Source organism: Podarcis bocagei, assembly GCF_964188305.1.
Source record: "Podarcis bocagei genome assembly, chromosome: 14".
Lineage (NCBI taxonomy): Eukaryota > Metazoa > Chordata > Lepidosauria > Squamata > Lacertidae > Podarcis > Podarcis bocagei.
Window position 1 is genome coordinate 10,702,350 of NC_138139.1, and position 24,491 is coordinate 10,726,840.

Below are 24,491 nucleotides of genomic sequence, written 5' to 3' on the forward strand. Positions count from 1 at the left end.
CAAAACTGGTGGTCCCTGACCCACTGACAAGAGGTCCTGCCACAATGCACAAGAAGTGTGTTTCTGTACCATGAGGAAACAGAGGCACAGTGCACCTGCCTCCTCACTGCAATATCAGAGGTCAAAAGGGAACAAAATGGCATCGCGCCGGGGTTTACCGTATTTTTCGCACCATAGGACGCACTTTTTCCCTCCTAAAAAGCAAGGGAAAATGTGTGTGCGTCCTATGGAGCGAATGCAGGCTTTCGCTGAAGCCTGGAGAGTGAGAGGGGTCGGTGCGCACCGACTCCTCTCGCTCTCCAGGCTTCAGGAAGCTATCTGCTAGCAGAGGGAGACCCAGCTCTCCCACCGCTAGCGGAGCGCTGCATTAATCCCGAAGCTTGGGGCGTGCGGAGCTCAGCACGCCCCAAGCTTCTGGGTGCCGGCAAGGTCTCCGCTAGCCCTGGGAGAGCCCCGCGACGTCGCACGGCTCTCCCAGGGCTAGCGGACCACTGCGCTAATCCCGAAGTTTGGGGCGTGCGGAGCTGAGCGCGCCCCAAGCTTCTGGGTGCCGGCAAGGTCTCCGCTAGCCCTGGGAGAGCCCCGCGACGTCGCGCGGCTCTCCCAGGGCTAGCGGACCACTGCGCTAATCCCGAAGCTTGGGGCGTGCGGAGCTCAGCACGCCCCAAGCTTCTGGGTGCCGGCAAGGTCTCCGCTAGCCCTGGGAGAGCCCCGCGACGTCGCGCGGCTCTCCCAGGGCTAGCGGACCACTGCGCTAATCCCGAAGCTTGGGGCGTGCGGAGCTCAGCACGCCCCAAGCTTCTGGGTGCCGGCAAGGTCTCCGCTAGCCCTGGGAGAGCCCCGCGACGTCGCGCGGCTCTCCCAGGGCTAGCGGACCACTGCGCTAATCCCGAAGTTTGGGGCGTGCGGAGCTGAGCGCGCCCCAAGCTTCTGGGTGCCGGCAAGGTCTCCGCTAGCCCTGGGAGAGCCCCGCGACGTCGCGCGGCTCTCCCAGGGCTAGCGGACCACTGCGCTAATCCCGAAGCTTGGGGCGTGCGGAGCTCAGCACGCCCCAAGCTTCTGGGTGCCGGCAAGGTCTCCGCTAGCCCTGGGAGAGCCCCGCGACGTCGCGCGGCTCTCCCAGGGCTAGCGGACCACTGCGCTAATCCCGAAGCTTGGGGCGTGCGGAGCTCAGCACGCCCCAAGCTTCTGGGTGCCGGCAAGGTCTCCGCTAGCCCTGGGAGAGCCCCGCGACGTCGCGCGGCTCTCCCAGGGCTAGCGGACCACTGCGCTAATCCCGAAGTTTGGGGCGTGCGGAGCTGAGCGCGCCCCAAGCTTCTGGGTGCCGGCAAGGTCTCCGCTAGCCCTGGGAGAGCCCCGCGACGTCGCGCGGCTCTCCCAGGGCTAGCGGACCACTGCGCTAATCCCGAAGCTTGGGGCGTGCGGAGCTCAGCGCGCCCTAAGCTTCTGGGTGCTGGCAAGGTCTCCGCTAGCCCTGGTAGAGCCCCGCGACGTCGCGGGGCTCTCCCAGGGCTAGCGGAGACCTTGCCGGCGCCCAGAAGCTTGGGGCACGCTGAGCTCCGCACGCCCCAAGCTTCGGGATTAGCGCTCCGCTAGCCGTGTCTAGGCTGCGGATAGCAGCCTGCTTCCCGGAGCGTCGGGCGCCCTGAAAGCAGAGCTCCCGGCGCTTTGGGAACACATCCGCAGCATGGGGACCCTTGCAGGAGCTCCCCGCAAGCTTCCCCACGCTGCGGATAGCAGCCTGCCGCCCGGCGGGTGGGGCACCCTGAAGCAGAGCGCCCCTCGCGCCAGGCATACATCCGCAGCGTGGGGAGCCCTGCAGCAGTTCCCCACAAGGCTCCCCAAGCTGCGGATAGCAGCCTGCCGCCCGGCGGGTAGGGCGCCCTGAAGCAGAGCGCCCCGCGCGCTAGGCAGACATCAGCCAGCCCCACAAGCTCGGGGGACAGCAGGGAGGCGCAGCGCCACTATCCCGCTGTTCCTCGACCTGGTTCGGTTTCCCTGACCTGCTTTTGGGGGGGAAATAAAGGGAAAATTTTTTTCCTTTATTTCCCCCCCAAAAAACTAGGCGCGTCCTATGGTCCGGTGCGTCCAATCGTGCGAAAAATACGGTAAATCATCCCGGCCATGCCCCCGAGCCTCCTGATTGGGTGCTCAGTGCTGTGACATGGCCAGGACACCTCGTCGTGACACGGGACGTTGCCCCACCCACGCTGAGGTGGGAGGAAGTGTGTCCGGGAGACCAGAGCGCAACACGCCCCCGCTGTGAGGCGGAAGCGACCTGTCATAGAATAGTAAGATACCCACAATTAAAAGACCATCTTATAAGCAATTCTACTTATTTATAACTTAAGAGCTCTGCTTGATCCAGCTATCAGATCAATCTAGTCTAGCTTCTTGTTCCCCACAAAGTCCAGACAGATGCTTCCATGAAAAGCACAAAACAGGGCTACAGGCAATAAGTGCATTCCACCCAGCTTTTGTGGCCTAATTGGAATTCAGTTGCCTTCATAATATAGCTATAATGGCTAATGGCCGTGCCAAAACGACCCTTTGTAATTTTTCTCGATAAAAGATATGAGATGCAGGACTCTTGGGCTGTCCATTTTTAAAGTTCAGTTACCTTTTTCAAGAGGAACTCATCCATGCTTTTCAAGTCACTGACGCTGGTTATGATCTGAAGGGCGTCATTCTGCCACTGCGCAGGTTCCATTGTCACATTGCTGATTTTCAGGCTGCGCTTTCGCTTTACCTTGGGAGACGGCTCTTTGTTCTCCTTACATTCCCTTCGATAGATGCCAGACAACTCAGGACTCCTTGGGGGAGTCAGTTCTAAAAAGGGCAAAGTAATGCATGTCACATCAAGCAGCAGGGTCTTCCAGCTCAGACATCCATTGCAAGCATCAAGGCTCCAGTTCAAAGGTTCTTTATTCCTCTGGAACCTTGACGTGTGCACAAGGAGTTGCTGCATGCCTAAAGGATTCCCAACCCACTGCATTGTCAGGATTATTCTAGGAAATCTAAGGCAAATTATGGGCAAATACTGGATACAGCTGCCAAGAGCTAACTTTCTACAGTGTGCTTGCAACCATTGGGAAAGTTCCTCCTTACTACTTGGCAAGACAAGAGAGACAACTAGCTTACAGAGTGGTACATTATGATTTGGCAAAGGGTTGTCCTGCAGCCACCCTGTATCAAGCACCTATGTCAGAATCCCTCCCCCTGGAAACAGTATGGAACAAGGGTCAGCAGCCTTTTTCAGCCCAGTCCACCATCCCTCAGACCATGTGGTGGACCAGACTATATTTTGGAGGGGGGAAATGAACGAATTCCTATGCCCCACAAATAACCCAGAGATTGTCACCCTGTATCAAGCACTTATATCAGAATTTGCCCCCCCCCCGCCCCTGTAAACAGTATAGATCAAAACTGGTATGAAATCCCGCACTGCTTATTTTTTCCTCTGTGTCTCATATGTAACGTCTCACTACCTGAAATCTGCATAAAAATGCAATAGTGCCATTTCTCTTACCTTCTTCATGTTGTAGACCTGAAATAATCTCCCTTCCTGGTGCATCTTGATCAGAATGCAACTCCAACAGCTCTGACTGGGTAGAAAGCTTCTCCCTGTGTGTTTTCTTCTCCACTTGTCTCCCTTTCCCCCAAAATCTCATCTTGGCTCTTTGAGGCCTGCTAAAAGGCAAATGAAAAGAGAAATTGCTTCAAGTCAGGCTGCCAGTTTTATCCCGTACGCTCTTGTTGCAATGTAAATATCCCCTCCTAAACATTTTCTAATTGTCACTTGGCAAATAGGAGGAAAGTAATGAGAGTATGAACATTCAATCCAATTAATTCAATTCCACATTGTATCACACACAGCTTCATACAAAGGCTTCATCAGTTCAGCTTTTAAATATGGGACAAACAAACAAATAAAGAACCCTTTCAGAAATATATTTTTAAAATGTGGTTAACTGCATTATTCTCATCTCAATTACATGCTTCTGAACTGGCTCTAAGTTAAGTCATTAGCTCTCAGGAAGATTTGTCAAGCAACCAAGTCAACTAATGCTACAGTGCTTAAATAGCACATTATAGAATGCTGCCTCCTACTAGAGATTTATATAGAATTTAGTCATATGTATCCTCCAACAAGGTCAGGTTGTTTTAATTGCCAGTCTGGAATTAAAAACAACCTTTGTAGTACAGCTAAGGTGCTCAAAGTGCGATGCAGGTCTCTCTACAAAGAAAGAGAGGATCGCTTCCTGCCCCACCCATCATATTTTGTGCATCTTTTGGTGGGACCAAAAGATGGTCTTGCCTTTCCCATCAAATTCCAGCCAATCACTATCAAGTATTATAACCAGAGTTGGGACTACACCTTCTTCCCATTCTTCCAAAGCTGCTGGAGGCTATAAGAATAGATTTGGCAGTCAATTCACTTTTGCTTTAGCTGAGAGCAGCTTCAGACATTGCAAGTAAGAGTGTTAATGACTAGCAATCTTTCCCTTCTTTCTCTACTTGTGTGGAATGTCTGAAATAGTCACTCATACAGTTTCTCCTCAGAGGCTTCCTATGAGTTTTAAGAAACTTTGCAAGGCAGTGTTAGTTTACACTGTTCATTTTTCTTTGTTGCTGTATCATTGCTGCACTTAATCTCCTGTATCACCAGAGACTCTAAAGTCTCTGCCATGCCATGAACAAACTTTCCTTTGCTCATAACTGCTTCCTTAACCCTTAGAAACATACAGACCAGCTCCCTGTGAAAAGCCTCCTTTACAAAGTAACTCCTCATATACAGAAAACACATTAGTTGTGAAAACAAGGTGGTACAAAAATTATTGAAGAAAACGCTTCTGGTCATTCAGATACACTTTAAATTACAGCAGATTGATTTTAATGAACAATTTCTCCTGGGTTAACTGTTTGAACTAAACCCTGTAACGTCCTACATGCCACAGGATCTCTTGTGCTGAGCATTCCAATGACAGCTCTATTCCATGCAGATGCATTTCTCATCATCTCATGAGAGCTAACTCCGCAAATGGAATCATACAGTCAAATATGTTATCTGCACCAATTCCTCCCTCCAAAATGTATAATCTTTTATGCAAATGAGAAAACAAAATATGTTGATGAAGAGAATTTTTGAAATTTGTCCACACATACAGGAAATAAAATGCAGATATGAAGGAAAAAGAAAATTAGACGCAATTAACTCTCCCCCTTTCTTTTGGCTAGACATTTTATACCTTCCATCTGCAGCTGCAGTCTTCTGTGCAGCTGCCAGTTTTCCAATCTCTCCTTGGGACATTGTTTTGTGGAGCGTTGTTTGGCCTTCATTTGAAGAGAAGCGCTGTAGCAGCTGCAACAATTAAAAGCACAATAAATACTTCAGAACCCACAAGGTCGCTGGATATTGTAAGGATACACAATCATCGTACAACGGTGTAGATATTTAAGCTGCTGCAGAGAATACAACTCACTATGAAAAATATACTTGGAGGAAAAATGGTTTGCCTTGACTTCTGCTTGGTTGCCAAAGAACCAGCTATATAAGGAAAACATCTACAGGTCCCTTGTTACAGAGGGAAGGAATCAGTCGCCTGCCACTATTGGCTCAGAAAGTCAATAGCAGAGAAAACAGCAAGGAGCTCCATGTTTATTTTCTGTCTGATGTATTTTCGGAAGCTGCCAGGTGGTGCCTGTGGACTCCAGTTATACTTCCGAAAATGCTTCACACCCTCTTTATAAGATGTGATTATGGATTATGGTAGAGAGGTTTGCTATAGCAACTTTTCCAGGCACAGCAAGGTTGGGGTGGGGTGGGGCGGTGTCTAGCAGTTTACTGGAAATTCAGATATGAGAAATGAACACAAAGCAGCTTATTGGAAATGATTTTCCCCCCTGATGAGATTGAGTGTAGGGCTAGATAAGGGAAAGGAAGGGAGAGGAGCTGGAGTCCTCACTACACTCAAAATCAGTGGGCTGTGAATTTTCAGTTTCAACAGTAACACTGAAGCAATAGTAAAATAATGCCCCACTCTCCCTTTTCTGGACTTAAGTGGATTCAGGCCAGGTGAGACCTGCAGGCAGAAGTTCACTGTGCATAGCTTTTGAATAGATACATGTATGAATCAGCAACACGACATAGCTAGCCTGCCTGCCTGCCTTCCCAGAGTTGCTATATGCACTGCCTTGTCCCTTGAACTTTTTTCTTTTATTAATCATATTTATTAAAATTTCCAATAATAACAGAATAGAAAGGATAGAAAAGATGAAGAAAAGAAAGAAATAAAAAGACCCACTTTAAACCCTTATTTTCATAACCTTCTTTCTGGGACTCCCTCCTCCCCCTCCCGACTGTATTCCCCTTTCCCTAAGTTAGTTCCACAAGCTCTCGTTCCCAATTCAAACCTAATATGTTGTACCTATTAGCCAATTTAAATTACAATATCCTTAACAAAATAGAAAAAAGAAAAAAAAAATTCCTCCAAGATCTACCCCGTTTCCTTCCACGAATTCCCCCTTTTCCCCCCCCAAAACATGTTAAATCAAAATACCAAAGTTATATAGAAAGATAGAAGATAAAAGATAGAAGAAGATTCAAAAAGTTGGTTACATAGCCTTTGGATTCTAAAATTCCCCCTCCCTTCCCCAGTTTGGATTCCCCATGTCCATTAGTCTGTATGCTGTTGGCCTGGAGGTCTCAAGTCCACAGCTAAATTTTTCTCAGTCCATCTTGCCGGTTTTCTTTAAATTTGCTTATTTTGATGATGTTTAACTTCAAAAATCCAGTCTGGTAGAGGCCTTTAATTTTCCTTGGCCTTGTCCCTTGAACTTAACTTGGTTTAGTAAGATGATACAGGAACAAGACTTGTGCTTGTGCCTGAGAAAAGACCTGCTGGAGCGGACCAAAGATCTATCCGGCCCAAAATCCTGTTTGCCATTATGGCCAATGAGGTGCCTCTGGGAAGACCAGAAGTAGGATGCGAGAGCAAAAGCCCTCTCCTGTTGTTGTTCCCCGTGGCCCTCACGATGAGTAGTCACTACAAGTCTTAGCCTCCATTAATCTGTCCGATTCCCTTTTTAAGTCAGCTAAGCTGGTGGCCGTCACCACGTCATATGCTGGCAAAATCAATAGATTTTTGTGCGAAGTAGTATTTTTTTGTTTAAGTCCCAGATTTCTCACCATTCAGCTTCACTGGATGACCCTGGGGTCTAGTATAACAAGGGGGAAATACATCACTATCGTCTTCCTCCACACATAATTTTGCATACCACTATCATACTTTTCTCACTCACATTTTAAAAAGAAAGTAAAGATCCCCAAATATGATAACCTTTCCATATAGGGAAATTGCCCGCAACCTTTTGAGTTTTTCTACACCTTTTCCAGTTCTAAAATATCATCTTTGAACTGTGGGAACCAGAACTGTACACAGCAGTCCAAGTGTGATCACTTGTGAAAAGCCAGAAAGTCTTCAGTCAACTACAGTTTCCCACTGCATTTGAAACGAGGAACTATAGTTACCCAGTTCAGAAAAGCCAGCATCTTGAACTACTTATTGAAGTCGTTTTTTGCCTGAAGTACAGGATAACACCAGGGATTATCCTACTGATGCTGAAACTGTCAAGCAAGAGAGCAGTTGTGTTGCCTAGCGACCACTCAGAATGCTTTGATTCTTCAATCTAGAGCTCTGATTGGCTGTGTGGTTGTGAAGGAGTTTTTCCCTTGTATAGTTGCTCTGGACCAGACCTGAACTCTATTTCTCCAAATGTTATATAACGTACTGTAGATATTATACACTGCTTTTGTTCCATTTACCCTCAATAAAATAGTAGAATAAGCCTGTAATTTATGGACATTTAACTCGTGTGCATTCTGCTTTATGTGCTTGGCAAAAAAGACGGCTTATAGTTGTTGCTGTTGTTTTAAAAAATAACTTAATTAAAAGGGGATTGGAAAGGAGGTGGGTGTCTGGGGAAAAAGATTTGCACAGTTCAACCCCCCACTGAACCCAATATACTTTGACTATACATAATTTTGGCTTTGGGAGCGATATCCAGTATGTAACCCCCTGCAAGTTGTGTATTTACTGTAAAGGTAAAGGGACCCCTGACCATTAGGTCCAGTCGTGGCCGACTCTGGGGTTGCGGCGCTCATCTCGCTTTATTGGCCGAGGGAGCCAGTGTACAGCTTCTGGTTCATGTGGCCAGCATGACTAAGCCGCTGGCGAACCAGAGCAGCACACGGAAACGCCATTTACCTTCCCGTCGGAGCGGTGCCTATTTATCCACTTGCACTTTGACGTGCTTTCGAACTGCTAGGTTGGCAGAAGCAGGGACTGAGCAACGGGAGCTCACCCCGTTGTGGGGATTCAAACCGTCAACTTTTCGATTGGCAAGTCCTAGGCTCTGGGGTTTAACCCACAGCGCTACCCGCGTCCCAGTGTGCATTTACTGTACCCGTTTCTTTTCTCTCTTGATTCCATCGGCTTTATTTCAGTCAGTCTGCTAACCTTTTTAGGATCCTGGCTTGTTCCAAACCTAGCAACCATAATTTCCCAAGGGATCTGGTCTGTCAAGTCACAAGAGTCATGACATTGCCCTCATGCAAAAAGGGGTTCACTGGGGCTTCTATGTCTAGAAGGCAGAACAGGAAAATTGCTTGTTTCCCCCTTTTTTGCTAGACAGGGGCCAAAGGGCTTTGGGTACTTAGCTGTGCCTGATCCAACTCATTTACCATGAGCAAAGAAGATGCTGCATCAGTGTAAACATTTGTAAGCTGAAACAAAACCCAGCAAGCACCTCCTGGCCCCTTAAACATTAACACATTCTTATTGTGAATTAGCTTTGGTAGACAAGCTCATACTTTATTGCAGGTGTCGGGAACTCTTGGCCCTCCTGATGATGCTGAATTACAACTACAGTCATCCCCAGCCAGCATGGCCAATGGCCAGTGGTGATAGGAGCAACATCTGGAGAGTCAAAAATTCCACACCCCTGCTTTATCGGATGGACTATGAATGACTATAAGGACTTCAGTCAGATAAGTTTTACATTTCAAAGCTAATTCAATATTCTCAAGTGGAATATTGCATACCACTATCATACTTTTCTCACTCACATTTTAAAAAGAAAGTAAAGATCCCCAAATATGATAACCTTTCCATATAGAGAAATTGCCCGCAACCTTTTGAGTTTTTCTACACCTTTTCCAGTTCTAAAATATCATCTTTGAACTGTGGTAACCACAACTGTACACAGCAGTCCAAGTGTGATCACTTGTGAAAAGCCAGAAAGTCTTCAGTCAACTACAGTTTCCCACTGCATTTGAAACAAGGAACTATAGTTACCCAATTCAGAAAGGCCAGCATCTTGAACTACTTATTGAAGTCGTTTTTTGCCTTAAGTACAGGATAACACCAGGAATTATCCTACTGATGCTCAAACTGTCAAGCAAGAGAGCAGTTGTGTTGCCTAGCGACCACTCAGAATGCTTTGATTCTTCAATCTAGAACTCTGATTGGCTGTGTGGTTGTGAAGGAGTTTTTCCCTTGTATAGTTGCTCTGGACCAGGCCTGAACTCTATTTCTCCAAATATTATATAATGTACTGAAGATATACTATTATACACTGCTTTATTTCCATTTTCCCTCAGTAAAATAGTAGAATAAGCCTGTAATTTATGGACATTTAACTCGTGTGCATTCTGCTTTATGTGCTTGGCAAAAAAGACGGCTTTGATTCTTCAATCTAGAGCTCTGATTGGCTGTGTGGTTGTGAAGGAGTTTTTCCCTTGTATAGTTGCTCTGGACCAGGCCTGAACTCTATTGAGAGCCAGTGTGGTGTAGTGGTTAAGAGCAGTAGATTCGTAATCTGGGGAACCAGGTTCGCGTCTCCGCTCCTCCACATGCAGCTGCTGGGTGACCTTGGGCTAGTCACACTTCTTTGAAGTCTCTCAGCTTCTCAAGTGGGAGAAAATTAATAACGACTCTAAAAGAACGCTCCAGAAATTTAAAGAAAAATTTAAACTTGTTTAAAAGAAGTTCAACAACTTATATGTAATATTGTTCTTTCCTTTGGAGAAGAACTAGTGTTTGGTGATAAAATCACTGCTTGGCACACAGGTTTAATCTCTGGCATCTCCAGTTAAAACTATCAGGTAGATGGTGATGGGAGAAGAGACCCTTATCTTGAGATTCTGGAGAACCTCTTATTAGCCAGTGCTATAAGGCAGATTCCAACTTACTATATTCCACATACACTTGCCAAAATATCCAAGCTTATTTACTGCTTAAATTCTGAATAACTGTATTCATTTCTCAGTTATTCATATACACTAACAAGAGGAAATCGCAAAGGAGAAGAATATATGAGGAAATATGATAGCCATCTTCAAATATCTCAAGGACTGTGACTTGGAAGATGAAGCAAGCTTGCTTTCTCCTGCTCTGGTGGGTGGGACTCTAACCAATGGCTTCAAATTACAAAACAAGGGGATTCCGACTAAACATTAATAAGAACTTTCTGACAGTAAGAGCTGTTCAATAGTGGAACAGTCTCCCTTGGGAGGCCTTGGAGGTTTTTAAGCAGTGGTTTGATGGCCCTCTGTCATAGATGTTTGAGCTGAGATTCCTGCCTATCAGGGGGTTGGTCTAGATGACCCTTGGGTCCCTTCCAACTCTACAATTCTATGAAATCCAAAGTGATAATCATGGAGAAGTATGTATGGGTTTATAAAAACCTCTTGAAGTGTGTGGGTGGAATGCAACCTATTGTGCAAAAGTAAGACTCATATCTTTTGCTCTGCTCACTTTTGGCCTTTGGTTGCACAAGTACAATCTACCCAGTTTTGCTATAGCAACCAAACATTTTAAGTAGGAGAAAACACCATGGCTGTAATGCAGTAGAAGATAAAAGGACCATATAGCTTCACTATATCTGTAACTAAGAATGGCTTCTCTATAGATATTATTGCTTTGCTGACTTCTTTGGAAAAATAGCAGGCTAGTGAAATGCGATCAATCTCCATACTTTGTGAGAAGATGAACTGCAGCCTCTGCTTGCACCTCCAACTGCAGCCAACAGAGAGATTTGGAAGGATAAAATGTTAATCTCCCAACTTCTCTATGTACTGTAATTTATTCAGAAGCTTCAGAACTATAAATCACAATAAACTATGTACACCACTTAAGAGATGAATATATTGTTGAAATAAATAAAATAAAAGATTTAAAAAGAACCTGTAATCATGCTTGTCAGCATAAATATCCAACACAGCATGCAACTAGAAAAGTTTCCTGCTACATAAAAAAATGTTTCTTTGTCCTAAATTTGAGATTGATCTCCCAACTACAAGAGCAAGTTATTCAAAAAAGGGTGTCTATAAAAGCTATAAAATGAGACTTTATGCTGTTCAATGCAGAGAACCATTAATTTCATTTTTTAAAAAACAAGTTTCTACTTATATTCATGTATATGTTGCTGTGCGACATTTATCACTGTCCAGGAACAGATTTCAATTCTTTTGCGCAGTGGTGGATCATGATCTGCTTTGTCATGGCCAGTTAGCCAAGCTAGTCAGCAACAGAAGGACTGTCACTTAATCAGATTTTATAAATCAATGCTATGCTAGTATTTGTATTCTATTTGCATTGTAAATGTATTTCACAAAAAATAAATGGTATTGGGGAAAGGTGGTAGAAGTTGGCGGTTGGTTATTCTGTTAGCTGATTCTTTGCCTGAGAACATGGGAGTGTGGTGACTTCAAGCAGACACTGTCTGGAGCAGTGTGTGAGGACAGGCAAGCTAAGGATTAATAACTTATGCTATTAAGGATTTTGAAAACAAAAAGGACTAAACCCTCTCTTAGGCTCAAGGGAGAGAAACACATTGTATTCATTAATATATATACAGTCGTACCTTGGAAGTCGAATTCCGAAACATTCGAAAACCAAATCGCGGCTTCAGATTGCCTGCAGGAAGCTCCTGCAGCCAATCAGAAACTGCGGAAGCCCTGTCGGACGTTCAGGTTTCAAAAGAATGTTCATAAACCGGAACAATCACTTCCAGGTTTGCGGCATTCAGAACCCAAAACGTCAGAGTTCCAGGGCATTCAGGATCCAAGGTATGACTGTATATGAATAATACTTGTTGTTCGACTGTCTTGTGTAAGGCGCTTATTTTATCACAAATAGCTAACACGCTATGCCTAAGATTGCTTTAATGCACTCAAAAGCCTGTGACTAATGTACAACACTAGAAAAACATTGACTTTCAGGGCTTTTGTTCACTAACAACCAACTGGTGCAGAGGCGATAACCTACTTTCTTTCTTTCATGAAATCAATCAACTCTGCATATAGTCAGGCTGCCTGACTTGCCTGCTTCTTTTACTGGAAGCTCAAGCTAAATACCTTACAGGCTTGTGAATATATGCCAGTGTCCTTTCCTATATCCACTGCTGTACTGAAGGTTGCTTTTTTATTACTTGAGATTAAAATGCAGCCTCTGCAAAGGGTAGCCATTAACATCTGAATACTAATGAACCACTTCCACCTTCCAAAGTTAGCAAACCGCCACATCACGGCTCTGCTTTATGCAGACGAAGTGGTAATACTATCCAGAACCCCTATAGGGCTTAGAAGAGCACTAAGAAAATTTGCTGCCTATTGTGAGACGGAATGCCTCAAAATAAATTATCAGGAAGACCAAAAATCTTGCTTTTGGGGAAAAAACCAAATCTCAGAAACTGGAAACTTCAAGACCAAAATATAGAACAAGTCTCGAACTACAAATATTTAGGAATGGCGGTCCAGGCATCAGGATCCAACAAAATTCATATTAACTCAAATGGGTGTGCTGGAGAAAGATCTGCAAATGCTATCCTTAAATTTTTTAGAACTCAAGGGGTTTTTTATGTCCCCGCGGCACTAAAATTATATAAAGCCAAAACGTTGGAACAGCTCCTTTACGGATCCTTTCTGGGCCCGCCTTCCTCCTCGTTCATTCCCGTTGAAAGAGTGCAATCCAAACTCCTCAGAGCCCTTCTACAAGCTCCCAGATCTGTTTCAAATGCATGGGTCAGACTAGAAACAGGGATGATGAAAGTCAAAGCTCATATTAGTCTATCATCAATATATAAGTGGCTAACTTTGAAACTGCTCCCCCGAGGAATAGCCCCATTGATTCTGCGCAACCAGTTTCAGTCTGGCTGGCAGACAACAGTTCTAAACACTCTTCAGAAACTGGGCTTTGCTCCCCAAACCCTCATAACTATGGGCCTGGGCCAAGCTAGATCCGTGGTCAGGCAAAGAATCATGGACATAGAGAGACAACGGGACTGTACAAGGGTCCCCAATTATAAAATCATAAAAAACAGGAGATATGTAGCCACTCCAGCAAAGTATCTCTATTTCCTCGCATCCAGAAATGCAAGAAGGGTTTTCACTCTTGCTAGAAGCTCGGCCTTGCCCTCACCGGTTCTGGAAGGCTCCTATGGAAGTGTCCCGTACGCACATAGACTTTGCACCTGCCCATTAGGGGAAATAGGAAGCCCCGTACATATATATTTTTAATGTCCTTTTTATGCTGAGATTTGTAGAGAAATCACTGACCCTTTGCTGAAGACGCTCGCCGATCTTCCAGACAAATCTAAACTTAATTCTCTCCTCTTAGGCAAGGTCACAAGACGACCTGGCTGGTAGCCAGATTCTGCGCCCAGATTTGTAGGCATAGATCATCCTCTAGAATAAAATAGCTTACTAGGGAAAAGCTGATGCCGCCCTTTGGGGTGCCTCAGGATCAATTTTTATGGTAGCCCAAATCTCAGTTGTATGGGTGTATGTATATATTTAAATTTTAACTCACGAGCTATTGCTGCAATCTGCTCAAATTGTATATTTTATCTTTATGAACGCTGTCATTATTGTGTTATGCAAGCTAGTCTTTGACCGTAATAAATTATTATTATTGTTGTTGTTGTTGTTGTTGTTGTTGTTGTTGTTGTTATTATTATTATTATTATTATTATTATTATTATTATTACCACCACTACTAATGAACCACAGGAAAATTGATCAAATACCCTACTCTAACTAGCCAGATTAGAAAGAGAAACTGGCCCCAATGGTCAAAAACTACCAACTTTAGGAAAGCAGGAACCTAAGTCCAGTGAAACTAAATATATGTTGGGAATATTCACACATCCAGCTTTAAATGCCTATGCAGTATGCTTATACACATGGATATGGCATACCTATGTACATGTTTATACAGTTTTTATATATAACAACGGGAATGTAATTCAGCATAAGCTAAAAAGCAGAGCTTGATGGTGCAAGCAGCTGCCCCAAAGTAGGTGTGCCAAACTACCAGTGAGAAAGCTTGTGAAGCCCCAGGGGCAGCGTAGGAAGAAAGAGAATATCAAATGAGATGAGAGTTTAGGACTACTTGCATGCAAATGAAATCTGTTAAACTATGGCAGCGGAATCAGAGGAGCATTTTGAAAAGTGGCATGAATGGGACTCCTTCCGAGGATGGAACTCTCCAAGCAAACAGTAAGCCCAGCACCCTTCGCACCTTAGCAGTGATTCCCAGTGTGAAAAGCTTTACTGATAGTCAAACTAGTGATTTGTAACAAGGTAAACCTCCAAGAACATAGCACATTTCCTGTGTGCACAAAGGAGAAAGCTTAAAGCTACTTCACTACCCTCTCAGTGGGATCTTCATAACAATCTGGGTAAAAATCACAAGAACTGAATCAATGAAGATGCTAACCAGCTGCTCTGGTAGCAATGTTGTAACACAACTATATCCCCAAAGTTTTCAAAATAAGTTCTCTTGAGAAGCCCCTATGCTATGGCTTTGAGTACTTAAAAGCACTCATTGCCTAGAAAGCTAGTTAATGAATATGAACTTCAGGGAATTAGGAAATGGCTGTTCCATATAAACAGTTCTACCGCCACTTTTAGAGGGACACTTTGCCTTATTCATTTCCAGTTTTCCTGAGGAACAGGCATGGTCATTTATTGTACTCTAAATCTGGAAGGCAGACCACTTCTCAGTAATATTTGTCTATTTCATTTGATAGTCCATTGCCTGTTCAAAATATTTCTGTTTAACAGTTTTTAGAAAATTAATTTCATTCAGTCTTGGTCACTGCTCTGCATTTTAGGATTTTACCATTTTATGAGGTTTTAATGATTTCATTTGTACAGAAACATGATATTTATGAGCGGGCGGATTATGAATAAGATAAAATAAATGTGTCAGGGATGTAAAGCAGATTGTGCTCCAACCAGAAGGGTGCCTACAAGAGCAATCAGTTTTTCTTTGAAGGATAGGCATGAATGGCAGTCAAGAATGCCACTGGTGTGGGGGCTAATCATGTTCCCTGCACCTGGTGATGCAACCATTGCTCTTCAATAATGTACTTGCCAAAAAAGGTAAATAAAAGAATGTACACCAGCCCCTTCACCTGCAAAACTCCATAACTGGGCCATTGCAAGTCAGGATGAAGTGTTGGAAACTTACAGAGAGAAACAACAATAGTCTAACTCAATATGGCTGCCCCATATTTCAGACCATCCCAAAAACTTGATGTAATCTGTGCTCTTTTTGACACCTGATTAAAACATTGTTTATCTGGACATGTAGAAGCTGAGATTAAAGCACATGTCTTTTTAGCCTACTGTTTGAATCAAATCTTCTGAATTACCCTTCTATTATTGTCCATGGCAGGTCGCTCAACCATCGCTGTCCTTTCTTTTAGCAGATCAAGATGATCAGGTGACAGTAAAAACTGCAAGGTTTTTAGTGGGGGCAATTAGAATAAGATCAATTATTTGATTATTGATATAAACCTCCAAAATATATTTTATATACCGTGGTTAAGTTTTTACCTCTATCTTTAGTACATTTTATTTTATTGCTATGCTGATGCAAATAAAGATTCGTCTCATTCTGATTCTTCTGAATGTTTTTAAGTATCTGTTTTTAACTATTAAAGGATAATGTTTATGTTTTATTTTTATTGTTTGTAAACCGCGTAGAGGTTTTATTGCAACCAAGTGGTATATAAATACTGTTAAGTAAAGAGAAAAATGAAACATGCTTGTGACTATGTTCTCGGAGGTTACAGGCTACTACAAGAAGGGAGAAACAGCAGTGGAAGGTGTCAGTACAGCTACTGGTTAGCCAAGAGATGCTCCCACACAGCTGTGTGTTGGATCAATTACCATTTCAGAGTCACTGTGACAGGGCTGCCCAAGTCTGGCTGCACAGCCGGGCTCGGGGTGAGGAGGTTGGTCAAGGGAGAGAAGGAATTCAAAACTGTCATCGTAATCCTCTTCCTCCGTATCCCCCTCCCAATCAGCAAAAGCACCTCTAGTCAAGAAATCAGAGCGTGTCCGTGCCATGCGGGCTTTCTTTTTATGGGCTGGTCTGGCAACCTGCTTGATACCAAACGATAAAACAAATAACATGAAAATGCTTTAAACAAACAAACAAACAAAAAGGACAACAGGTGATTCTGCTGCTGTTTGAAGTCAAACAAAGGGGAACATGCAACCATAAGGATTAAAATAAAAAGCTAATTTCCAAATCCAAGGGGTTTTTTTGGGGGGGGGGGTTAACAAGTTGGTAGTAAGCAACAAAAATGGACAGCACAAATAAAATGTATTGTAATGGAAGCCAATAAAAATAATGGGGGTGGGGTCGGGGGCGGGGCGGGGACAGAAACAGACAGCACAATTGCTTTTGACACAGCTTATGTGAAGGGTCAATTCAGGGCAGGACTTGGACTCAGTTCTCACTGAGATGGTAATCCAGTGGCTGGGCTGGATTTCAGACTGCAGGTGGGCACTTAGATGATTGAATGCTCTTCTTTAAAAAATATTCCCTCCATCTAGAAAGCTAAATATTGGGGAGAATGGTCTTTGCCTAGCTTAGTTCCTGAACATGCTAGTTTTCTATGTGCACAGATTTGTTATTTTGAAGGACCATTCATACATGTTAATTCCCACCTGTAGCCTGAAGTGGTACAGTCCACAAACACCCTTACTACCTCAGTGAAAACCAAGCGAATGGTTTATCTTTGTATTGCTGTCTGTAGAACACTCTTAAACCTTGCAATTGCTTCCCTACTGATAAAATCCTGCTCCACCCCTTTACTCTCATATTATTAGGTAGCCAACAGAATAAAAAAATTCTACTGAAGAAATAAAAGGTTGTTGCGTACCTCTCCCCTACTTTGTCCAGAAACCTTTGATGGTTTTTTATGTTCTTCTTTTGGAAGCAATGGACATGCTGAAGATTCTTTGCTGAAACTAGAAAACATAATTATTGCAGATTGACCCACAATAGGTCCGATACATACTCCAGGATGAATAGTTTGGGAAAGGCACCTTCAAGTCACATACATTGTTATAATCCAGGGATGGAAACTCGGCCTTCCAATTGTTGCTAGACTTCAATTCTCATCAGCCTCAGCCAGCTGATGGCTGATGGGAGTTGCATACCAACATTTGGAGGGCCACACTGTTTGCAACCCTGCTGAAATCCTTGCAATTACCCTGCGTGTAAAATAATCAGGATTATTACACCATATTCTGGGACAGGAGGGAGCTAAGATGGAATGGCTTGCTTAAGGCCACCAATTTAGTTCATGACAGAGCAAGATTTGAGCCCTCTGCTATTCATAGCAAAGCCTCTTGGCCAGTACTACACTATACCCCAGTCTCAGAAGTGTATAGCCGGTGTCTGGGTAAAGTTTCTGAAACTGAAGATGACCAAATAAGAGGACAGGTGCTTCAGCACTCTGAATAGGTTCTTACACCTATGAATAGCAGAAACCTAGATTGTGGAAAATATAAAAATATTGTAAATCAACTTAAGATGCATACTTTATATAGGTTTTAACTTTGGGGGTAGAACATTGATTTCTTAAGCACAGAGTAAAACAGTGAAATTCTTTCACATACACACTCCCAACTTCATCGCTATCAATAGGTGTATATATAGACCCCTCTCCCCATTAATACTGTTCTGGGTTGGAGGTAAGCCACACATGTTCCTGTGTATATGTCAATATGCATACAAATGGAAAAGCCAGAACATATATGTATACCAAAACTATAAATCTACTACAGGAACACCACATAGAAAACAAAAGAAACAAATGCCATTTTGATGTTTGAATTTTTCCTGTGCATGATTTTTCTGGGGGAAGAATCCTTTGGCTTTCCTCCAAGCAGTTAATATTTCTAGGAAGGCTCAGGCCTTGTGAAAGTGAAAATGAAATAGAAATACTGCAACATCATACTCACTTTAGACCCACATGACTATCCTTTGGGGTAAAGAAAATAGAACCACCTCTAGTTTCATTAGAAGAGCTTTCAGTACCCTGGCGAGGAATTCGGGGCAACCTGAACCGTTTTTCTCTTGCAGGCAGATTGCTCGAGCCTTCTTGAGATTCAGCAGCCATTGGCAAGTTTAACTGATCTCTTCCAGCAGACTGCTGAACAACTGGCGTCTTGTCTTCCTTTCGTTCCAGGATCATGATGATAGTCTTTTCTTTCTGGCAAGCAGGTGGGCTTCTTTTTGCTGTGACAGTAAGACCTTTAATATCTACCGTTGAAGTGGGCCCTGCACTTGTTGTAAGACAAGGCTCCTCTTTGCTCTGGGGACTCCCAATGAGGCGAGATTGAGGCTTGTCCGTTTTCTTTGGTGACCTGATAGAGGCTCCTTGAGAGGACTCCCTGACCTTGTTCTGCTGCTCAAAAACTTTACGCTGCTTCCCCAAAATTTCTTTCTGCTGTCGAATCTGCTCCATCATTTCTTTCTCGTTCTGCAGTTGCTTTTGTTTCTGGCGCTCTTCCTTCTCCACATTTAGCTTCTCCAGCTTCTTGATAACTGGATCTGAAGATAGTATTTCTGAAGCAGGGCCCTCTTGTCCTCTGAAGGAAGGCTGACATTCCCCATGAAAGGCTCTGCTCTGCCCTGCCCCGTCCAGTTCAGTGGTATGCTTGGCTTCTGGGAACAAAAACTTCCCCCCTATTTCCATTCGCTTGTTCCTTAAATTATTCTCTATAACTGACTGGCCAGTTCTGAGACTGTCCTGCGGCGGCAGGTAAAATGTAGGTAGGCTGCTTGAAATGAGTGGCTCTCTTGTGTGCAAGTTGTAGACAACGCCTTGAGAATCGCAAACTGACCCATCTTTAGCAGCAAGGCACTCTGGTAATTCAGAGCTTGAGGCCAAACTTTTTCCACCCAACACATTTCTATTTACATCTGCATCAAGGATGGGGATGCATTGAACATTGTCAGATTTAGGGCTGTTTGGTAACGAGTTTCTGGGAACAGGCTCGTGCGGCAAGATTGGGTCCTGTTTGCCCTTCTGAGTGTCTTCATGGCTCAATATCTCTAGACTTCCCTGAGAGCTTTCACTCTCTGGAGTTCCCCTGGGAGATTGCGTGTCTTCAGAAATCATCTCTGGTGACCACTGATGCTCTTCTGAGGGAGAAGCCCCACCAGTGGACCGGACCTTAAGCAATTCCAAGCTAAATATTTCCTGTTCCAATTCACGCATCCGCCGGCTCTCTCGCTTTGCACGAACTCCTTTCTTCTGGTTGAGGTCTTCCAATGACTTAGGTCTCTCTCTCACAAGAACTTGCTCATCTATGCTCTCTCCACCCTGGCTGTTGGCTCTCTCATAGTGTTTGTACAATAAAGCCTCAGAATTATCCAAGGGATCAATTTGACCCACTCTGTTTTCAATCACTGACTTATGTTCTTCCACAGCTTTCACTCGCTCTTCAAATGAACGATCCTCCCATTTAGAAGGATCTGAACCTGTAACATCCAGGTTGTCCCCTGGTGCAAGTCCACCCTCTTCTTTAACTGCCAGTCCATTCCTCAATGGAGCCTCTCTTAAGCTTTGCTCCTTTAAAATCCTCAACCTTTTTTAAAAAGAAAGAAAAGACATTTTAGAATTATTTGTTGCAAATTTCTCACCCTTCTCTTTAAAGCATTGCAAGGCTTTGGATTGGATGACCCTTGGGGTACTTTCCAAATCTACAATTCTACGAGACTTTCCTTTTTCTTCCATGCTTGTTCCTCTAGCAACATGGCAAGATTATTAAGTCAATCACCATTACTAGGAACAATAAAATGTAAAAGAAAGAAAGAAAAGTGAGGTTAGTAACAATACCATACCTGAGAAGAGATGAGATGGGTGTGATGGGCTTTAACAAGTATGAAAACCATGCTGTAAGCCAAATTAACTTTGCATCTTAATTAACCCTTTAATGCCCTTTATTTCTGAGCTCATTGTTCCTAATTAAATTTTCCGCAGCATCCCACTGAAACTTCTTTACACCCCTTGGCCCTTTTCTACTCCCTTTCAATCCCTTGGTCTTTATTCACCTGCCGCACTTCAGGGGGTCAATATTGGCAACTTTGGGAAATCCTGATTTACACGCACTTTTGTCCTCCCATGAAGGTTACAAGTATTACCTCTGCCGTGCTTTGTATCCTCTATACGCTGCTTGCAACAAAATTACTTTGTTTCTCTTGGCCCTGTAGACACTTCTGCTGTGGTAGCTTCGCCATTTTGCCTGGACAATGGTAGCCGCAGCATTCCGGTGCCTCAAGCATTCCCGCCAGTAGCTCTGGATAATGAAGCCAGCCACCCGCATCTGCTGAAATCTTCTCCTTGCCACAAAGCCTCGCCAGTAGGCCTGAAGAACAACTGCTGCCTTGCCTAAACAGATGGAATGGTTTAGGGACTCTTCTGCCTCAGCTTGCTTTCTTCTTTGGTAACTACGCCAGTATTGCTATGGGAAGAGTAAGAGAAAATATTTTCCAGTACTCCATACTATGTCAGATTCCCTTAATAGAAAGATCCTTGAAAACAATATCTAAAAAGATCCAGTAGCATAACCACAATTTCGCCTATTAATAAGACCAAGTGGTACTGAATGAAGAAGAAAGGCTGAACAGCCATTATCTTATTCTTGTGGATGACCAATCTGTACTCAGGTAAGAAAAAAAGTTTAAAAATGATGAGGTGCAAGCATTTTTAAAGCTGGTGTCTTACTGACATTTAAGATGACAGAAGACAAGGCAAAAGAGAGAGCAATCATGTTTTTCAATAACAACCTGGACAAATACTTTGTGGTATGAATGAAATTGAGAAGGGACTTTTAGTGTTAGTAAAGATATACACATGATATGAAAATAATTTTATTAACTGTGCATAAATATACTGACAGATGCCTTACTATGTATTAAGCTTCCACATTCCTTGTTATTACAATGCCACTGTTCTGCACATAACTATGCCCTCATTTCCGCACAACACTAAGCCAAACCATGGTTTAGTGTGAACGAGCATGTTCCTAGATAAGAGATTGTGGTCTCTGCTTCCCCTCAGTGGTTCTGCTGCTGCGCTGCACTGAGCCAAGCCATGGTTTGATTTAGCGCAGAGCTTTCCAAACAGTGTGTCGTGACACGTTAGTGTGTCAGCTGCAGTGTGTGGGTATGTTGCACGAATGCTCTTATAAGGAGTTAGTTTAACCTCCAGTGTGCTGGCAAAACTGAATTACTATGTCACAAAATGATGAATATCTAAAAAGTTTGTTAGCAACATGGACGGTTTGGAAAGCTCTGGTTTAGTGTGTCATCCAAACCATGGCTTTGTGCAAATGAGCCAATCTGGAGTGGAGATTGTGATCACTTTGTTCCTCCTTTGATTATCTTACTGCTGCCCTGTGCTGTGCTAAGTCTGGCTGTGTGTTGTCCAAACCCAGGTTCGTGGTTTAAAGAAATCATGAGCTGCAAACCATAGGCTAAGCCTTGGTTACTGTTTGCAGTTTGTCTGCAGCGAGTTTAACCCCAAGTCTGTGTTCAAAATCATCACAGTGCTGCAACAAATTAACTAAGGAGAAGCAAAGCATTCACAATCTCCTCTCTGGGAGTGTACACATTTGCAAGTGCAAAGGAAGGCATGGTTTGGCTTAGTGTTATGTACAAACCAGGCCTATATGTAACATAAAAGAAACAGCTTTTGTCTTGAGATAAACTTCAGGCATGCTAAATGTCTGAAATTACTGGAAATCACACTGTTGACACCCACCTGTATGACCACAGCTGCCTGCTTCAAATTCAGGAACTGCCTCCTGTAGAGCATAGTGCGGAACCAGCTCTGCAACAGAGTGATCCTTCGCAACACCTCCTCATGCAGCAAGCCCTGTAGAAGCTGACGTCCCTGCTCTTTCATGAAAACCTAACAATGTGGAGAGCAATAATAAATGCATATTTATTAATGAACAAATTACTGTCAGTTCCCCACCATGCAGCTATAAAGATTTCTGCAAAATAATTGCAATGGTGTAAGTAACAAAACAAAGGATGAACCTGTTCTGCCCACCAATCTCGGCGCTCACAAGGGAAAAAGAGCCTGAATATTTATCCAGGGACACAACTGGCTGAACATATGGAATCTTATGAACTTCTTTGTTGGGTTTTACATCAAGTCTGCAGCCTGAATACTTAAAAAAAAAATAATGAAGGGGATGAGGGAATCACCACAAACTTAAAGAATTTATTTTATTTTTTATTTATGTTATTTTATTTTTTAAGACACACAGTGAAGCAAATCCACAAAATGCATTTTAAATAAAATAAGGGTCACATTTACTTCAGAATCTTCCTCTCCCCACCTTCAGGAAGAAATTCCAACTGATGTTCAGGTACTTGAAAATGAACTGAAAGGTGAGTTGCCTCCTCCTAGCGTCTGGGGTAACTTTGGTGTGGCAAAAAAAGTCTTGGGGAGTTGTAATTTTGAGTTCTACCAGACATTATCTTATTTACATGCAACACTAAAATTGTGGCTACTGTGCTCCCCCCCCCCTGCTCATTTTGCTGATGGACTGCCCTGAGCTAAGCTATGTCACAGTTTGACTTAGTATGCTGTCCCAGTCTGGGTTCACGGTTTAGCTCTCCCCGACAAACCACAAGCTATAAACCATAAGACAAACCTTTGTTACAGTGTGTGGTTTGTCTGCAGAAAGCTAAGCTATGAGCTCAGGTCTGGACAACATGTTGAGCCAAACTAAAGCTTAGCTCAGAGAAGCAGCAAAATGACTGGCAAGGAGCAAACAGCCAAAATCTCCTCTCTGGGAGCCCATACATTTGCTTGTTACTGATAAGCCGTGGTCTATGTTATCAATACGTGCTAAATGGGTCACTGTATATCTGAAAAACACCACTATGGCAGCAGGGTACACCCATAAATGATACTAGAAAGGGACAAATGCATTTTAATATTGTGTCAGGGAGCAAAAGGGAAATGAGGCTTTGAACGTACCATTGTTCGTCCCACTTGATAATTGTCAGGGTTGGTCTTTGTTTTCCGTAAGAATTCTTGGATATTCTCCTTGGATGGTACCATGCCTCTTGGCAGGAGTACATGAAAATGATCCACAAACTCCTGAAAAATTAGGCATACCTCTGCATGTTACTTAACACAGTTTGTCATTTTACTCTGAAAGTTCATTGAAGTCAACTCTGTATCTATGGAAATTCAGGCTGCCTTAGTAGATGAGATGAGAAACAGGGATCATTCCACCAGCTCTGCTGAGAGACTAGCTTCTGCCCTGAGCTGTTTCTATGTTGGCTGAGCATTACAAGAACTACTATTTAGGAACTGGTGCCTGAATTTGCTTTTCCCCTCTTCCTTCTGTGTCCCCTTTCTCTGGTGTGTCATGCTTTTTTAGATCATAAGCCTGAAGGGACTGCTTTGTTTTAACTGACTGTATGCAAGCAGCTCTGGGAGGTTTTTCAGCTGGCAAGTGGAGTACAAATGTTCTAAATGCATAATCAGTATATAAACATAGCAATCCTGAAAAGGGCTTTCATTGTGGATACTGAAAAGTAACAGTTTTAATTGCCTATTATATTCAAAGCTCTCTAGTTTACACAACTGAGCTAATCAGAAAGGCATGAAATCTTTTGGGGGGGGGCAGGGAGCAATATTAAGCTCTCCCCATGCACATCACTCTGGTGGGTGTATGAAAAATGTGACACCGGGATGCAAAAATCTACACAGGCTTTCCAAGGAAGTTTCATCACCAGTTCATGATCACTGATCTCTGCAGCAAAAAAACCACAAAAACACCAATTCATGGATTTTTTGAAACCAAAATTTCATTCAAAACATTCCTCTATGTAGCAGAACCATTAGGAGAATTTGCCCTTAATGGAGTAACATTTGTACATGGTTGGGATTAGAAGATTATCCAATAACTAATTCTCTTCCACTAGGAAGAAAGTTAAGTAAGACTATGGAGGGTTTTATTAAAACAGATCATTTCAAGAAATGTAACTTGGCGTAAACCAGAACTTCAGCTTTGGGTGTCCGACAAAGTATATAACGAAAAATGTTTACAAAAACAATGAGCAAAACATATTATAGTTCACACATCTGTC

General features: G+C 43.4%; 1 protein-coding gene across 9 annotated transcripts in view; it reads right to left on the minus strand.

Annotated features, from left to right (window-relative positions):
- The window catches only part of LOC308573235 (unconventional myosin-IXa-like), a 192,305-nt gene that overhangs the window by 67,194 nt on the left and 100,620 nt on the right, over positions 1-24,491 (minus strand). For 7 of the 9 annotated variants that reach the window (XM_081169965.1, XM_081169961.1, XM_081169962.1 and 4 more), the window contains 9 exons: positions 23,371-23,493; positions 22,138-22,287; positions 20,517-20,836; positions 18,329-19,960; positions 17,242-17,329; positions 16,241-16,456; positions 5,250-5,362; positions 3,530-3,690; positions 2,621-2,829 (listed from right to left, as the gene is read on the minus strand). In XM_081169965.1, the coding sequence (XP_081026091.1) occupies positions 2,621-2,829; positions 3,530-3,690; positions 5,250-5,362; positions 16,241-16,456; positions 17,242-17,329; positions 18,329-19,960; positions 20,517-20,836; positions 22,138-22,287; positions 23,371-23,493 (3,012 nt within the window). The remainder of the gene's footprint in view (positions 1-2,620; positions 2,830-3,529; positions 3,691-5,249; positions 5,363-16,240; positions 16,457-17,241; positions 17,330-18,328; positions 19,961-20,516; positions 20,837-22,137; positions 22,288-23,370; positions 23,494-24,491) is intronic. The other 2 variants (XM_081169959.1, XM_081169963.1) reach the window with 2 other exon arrangements.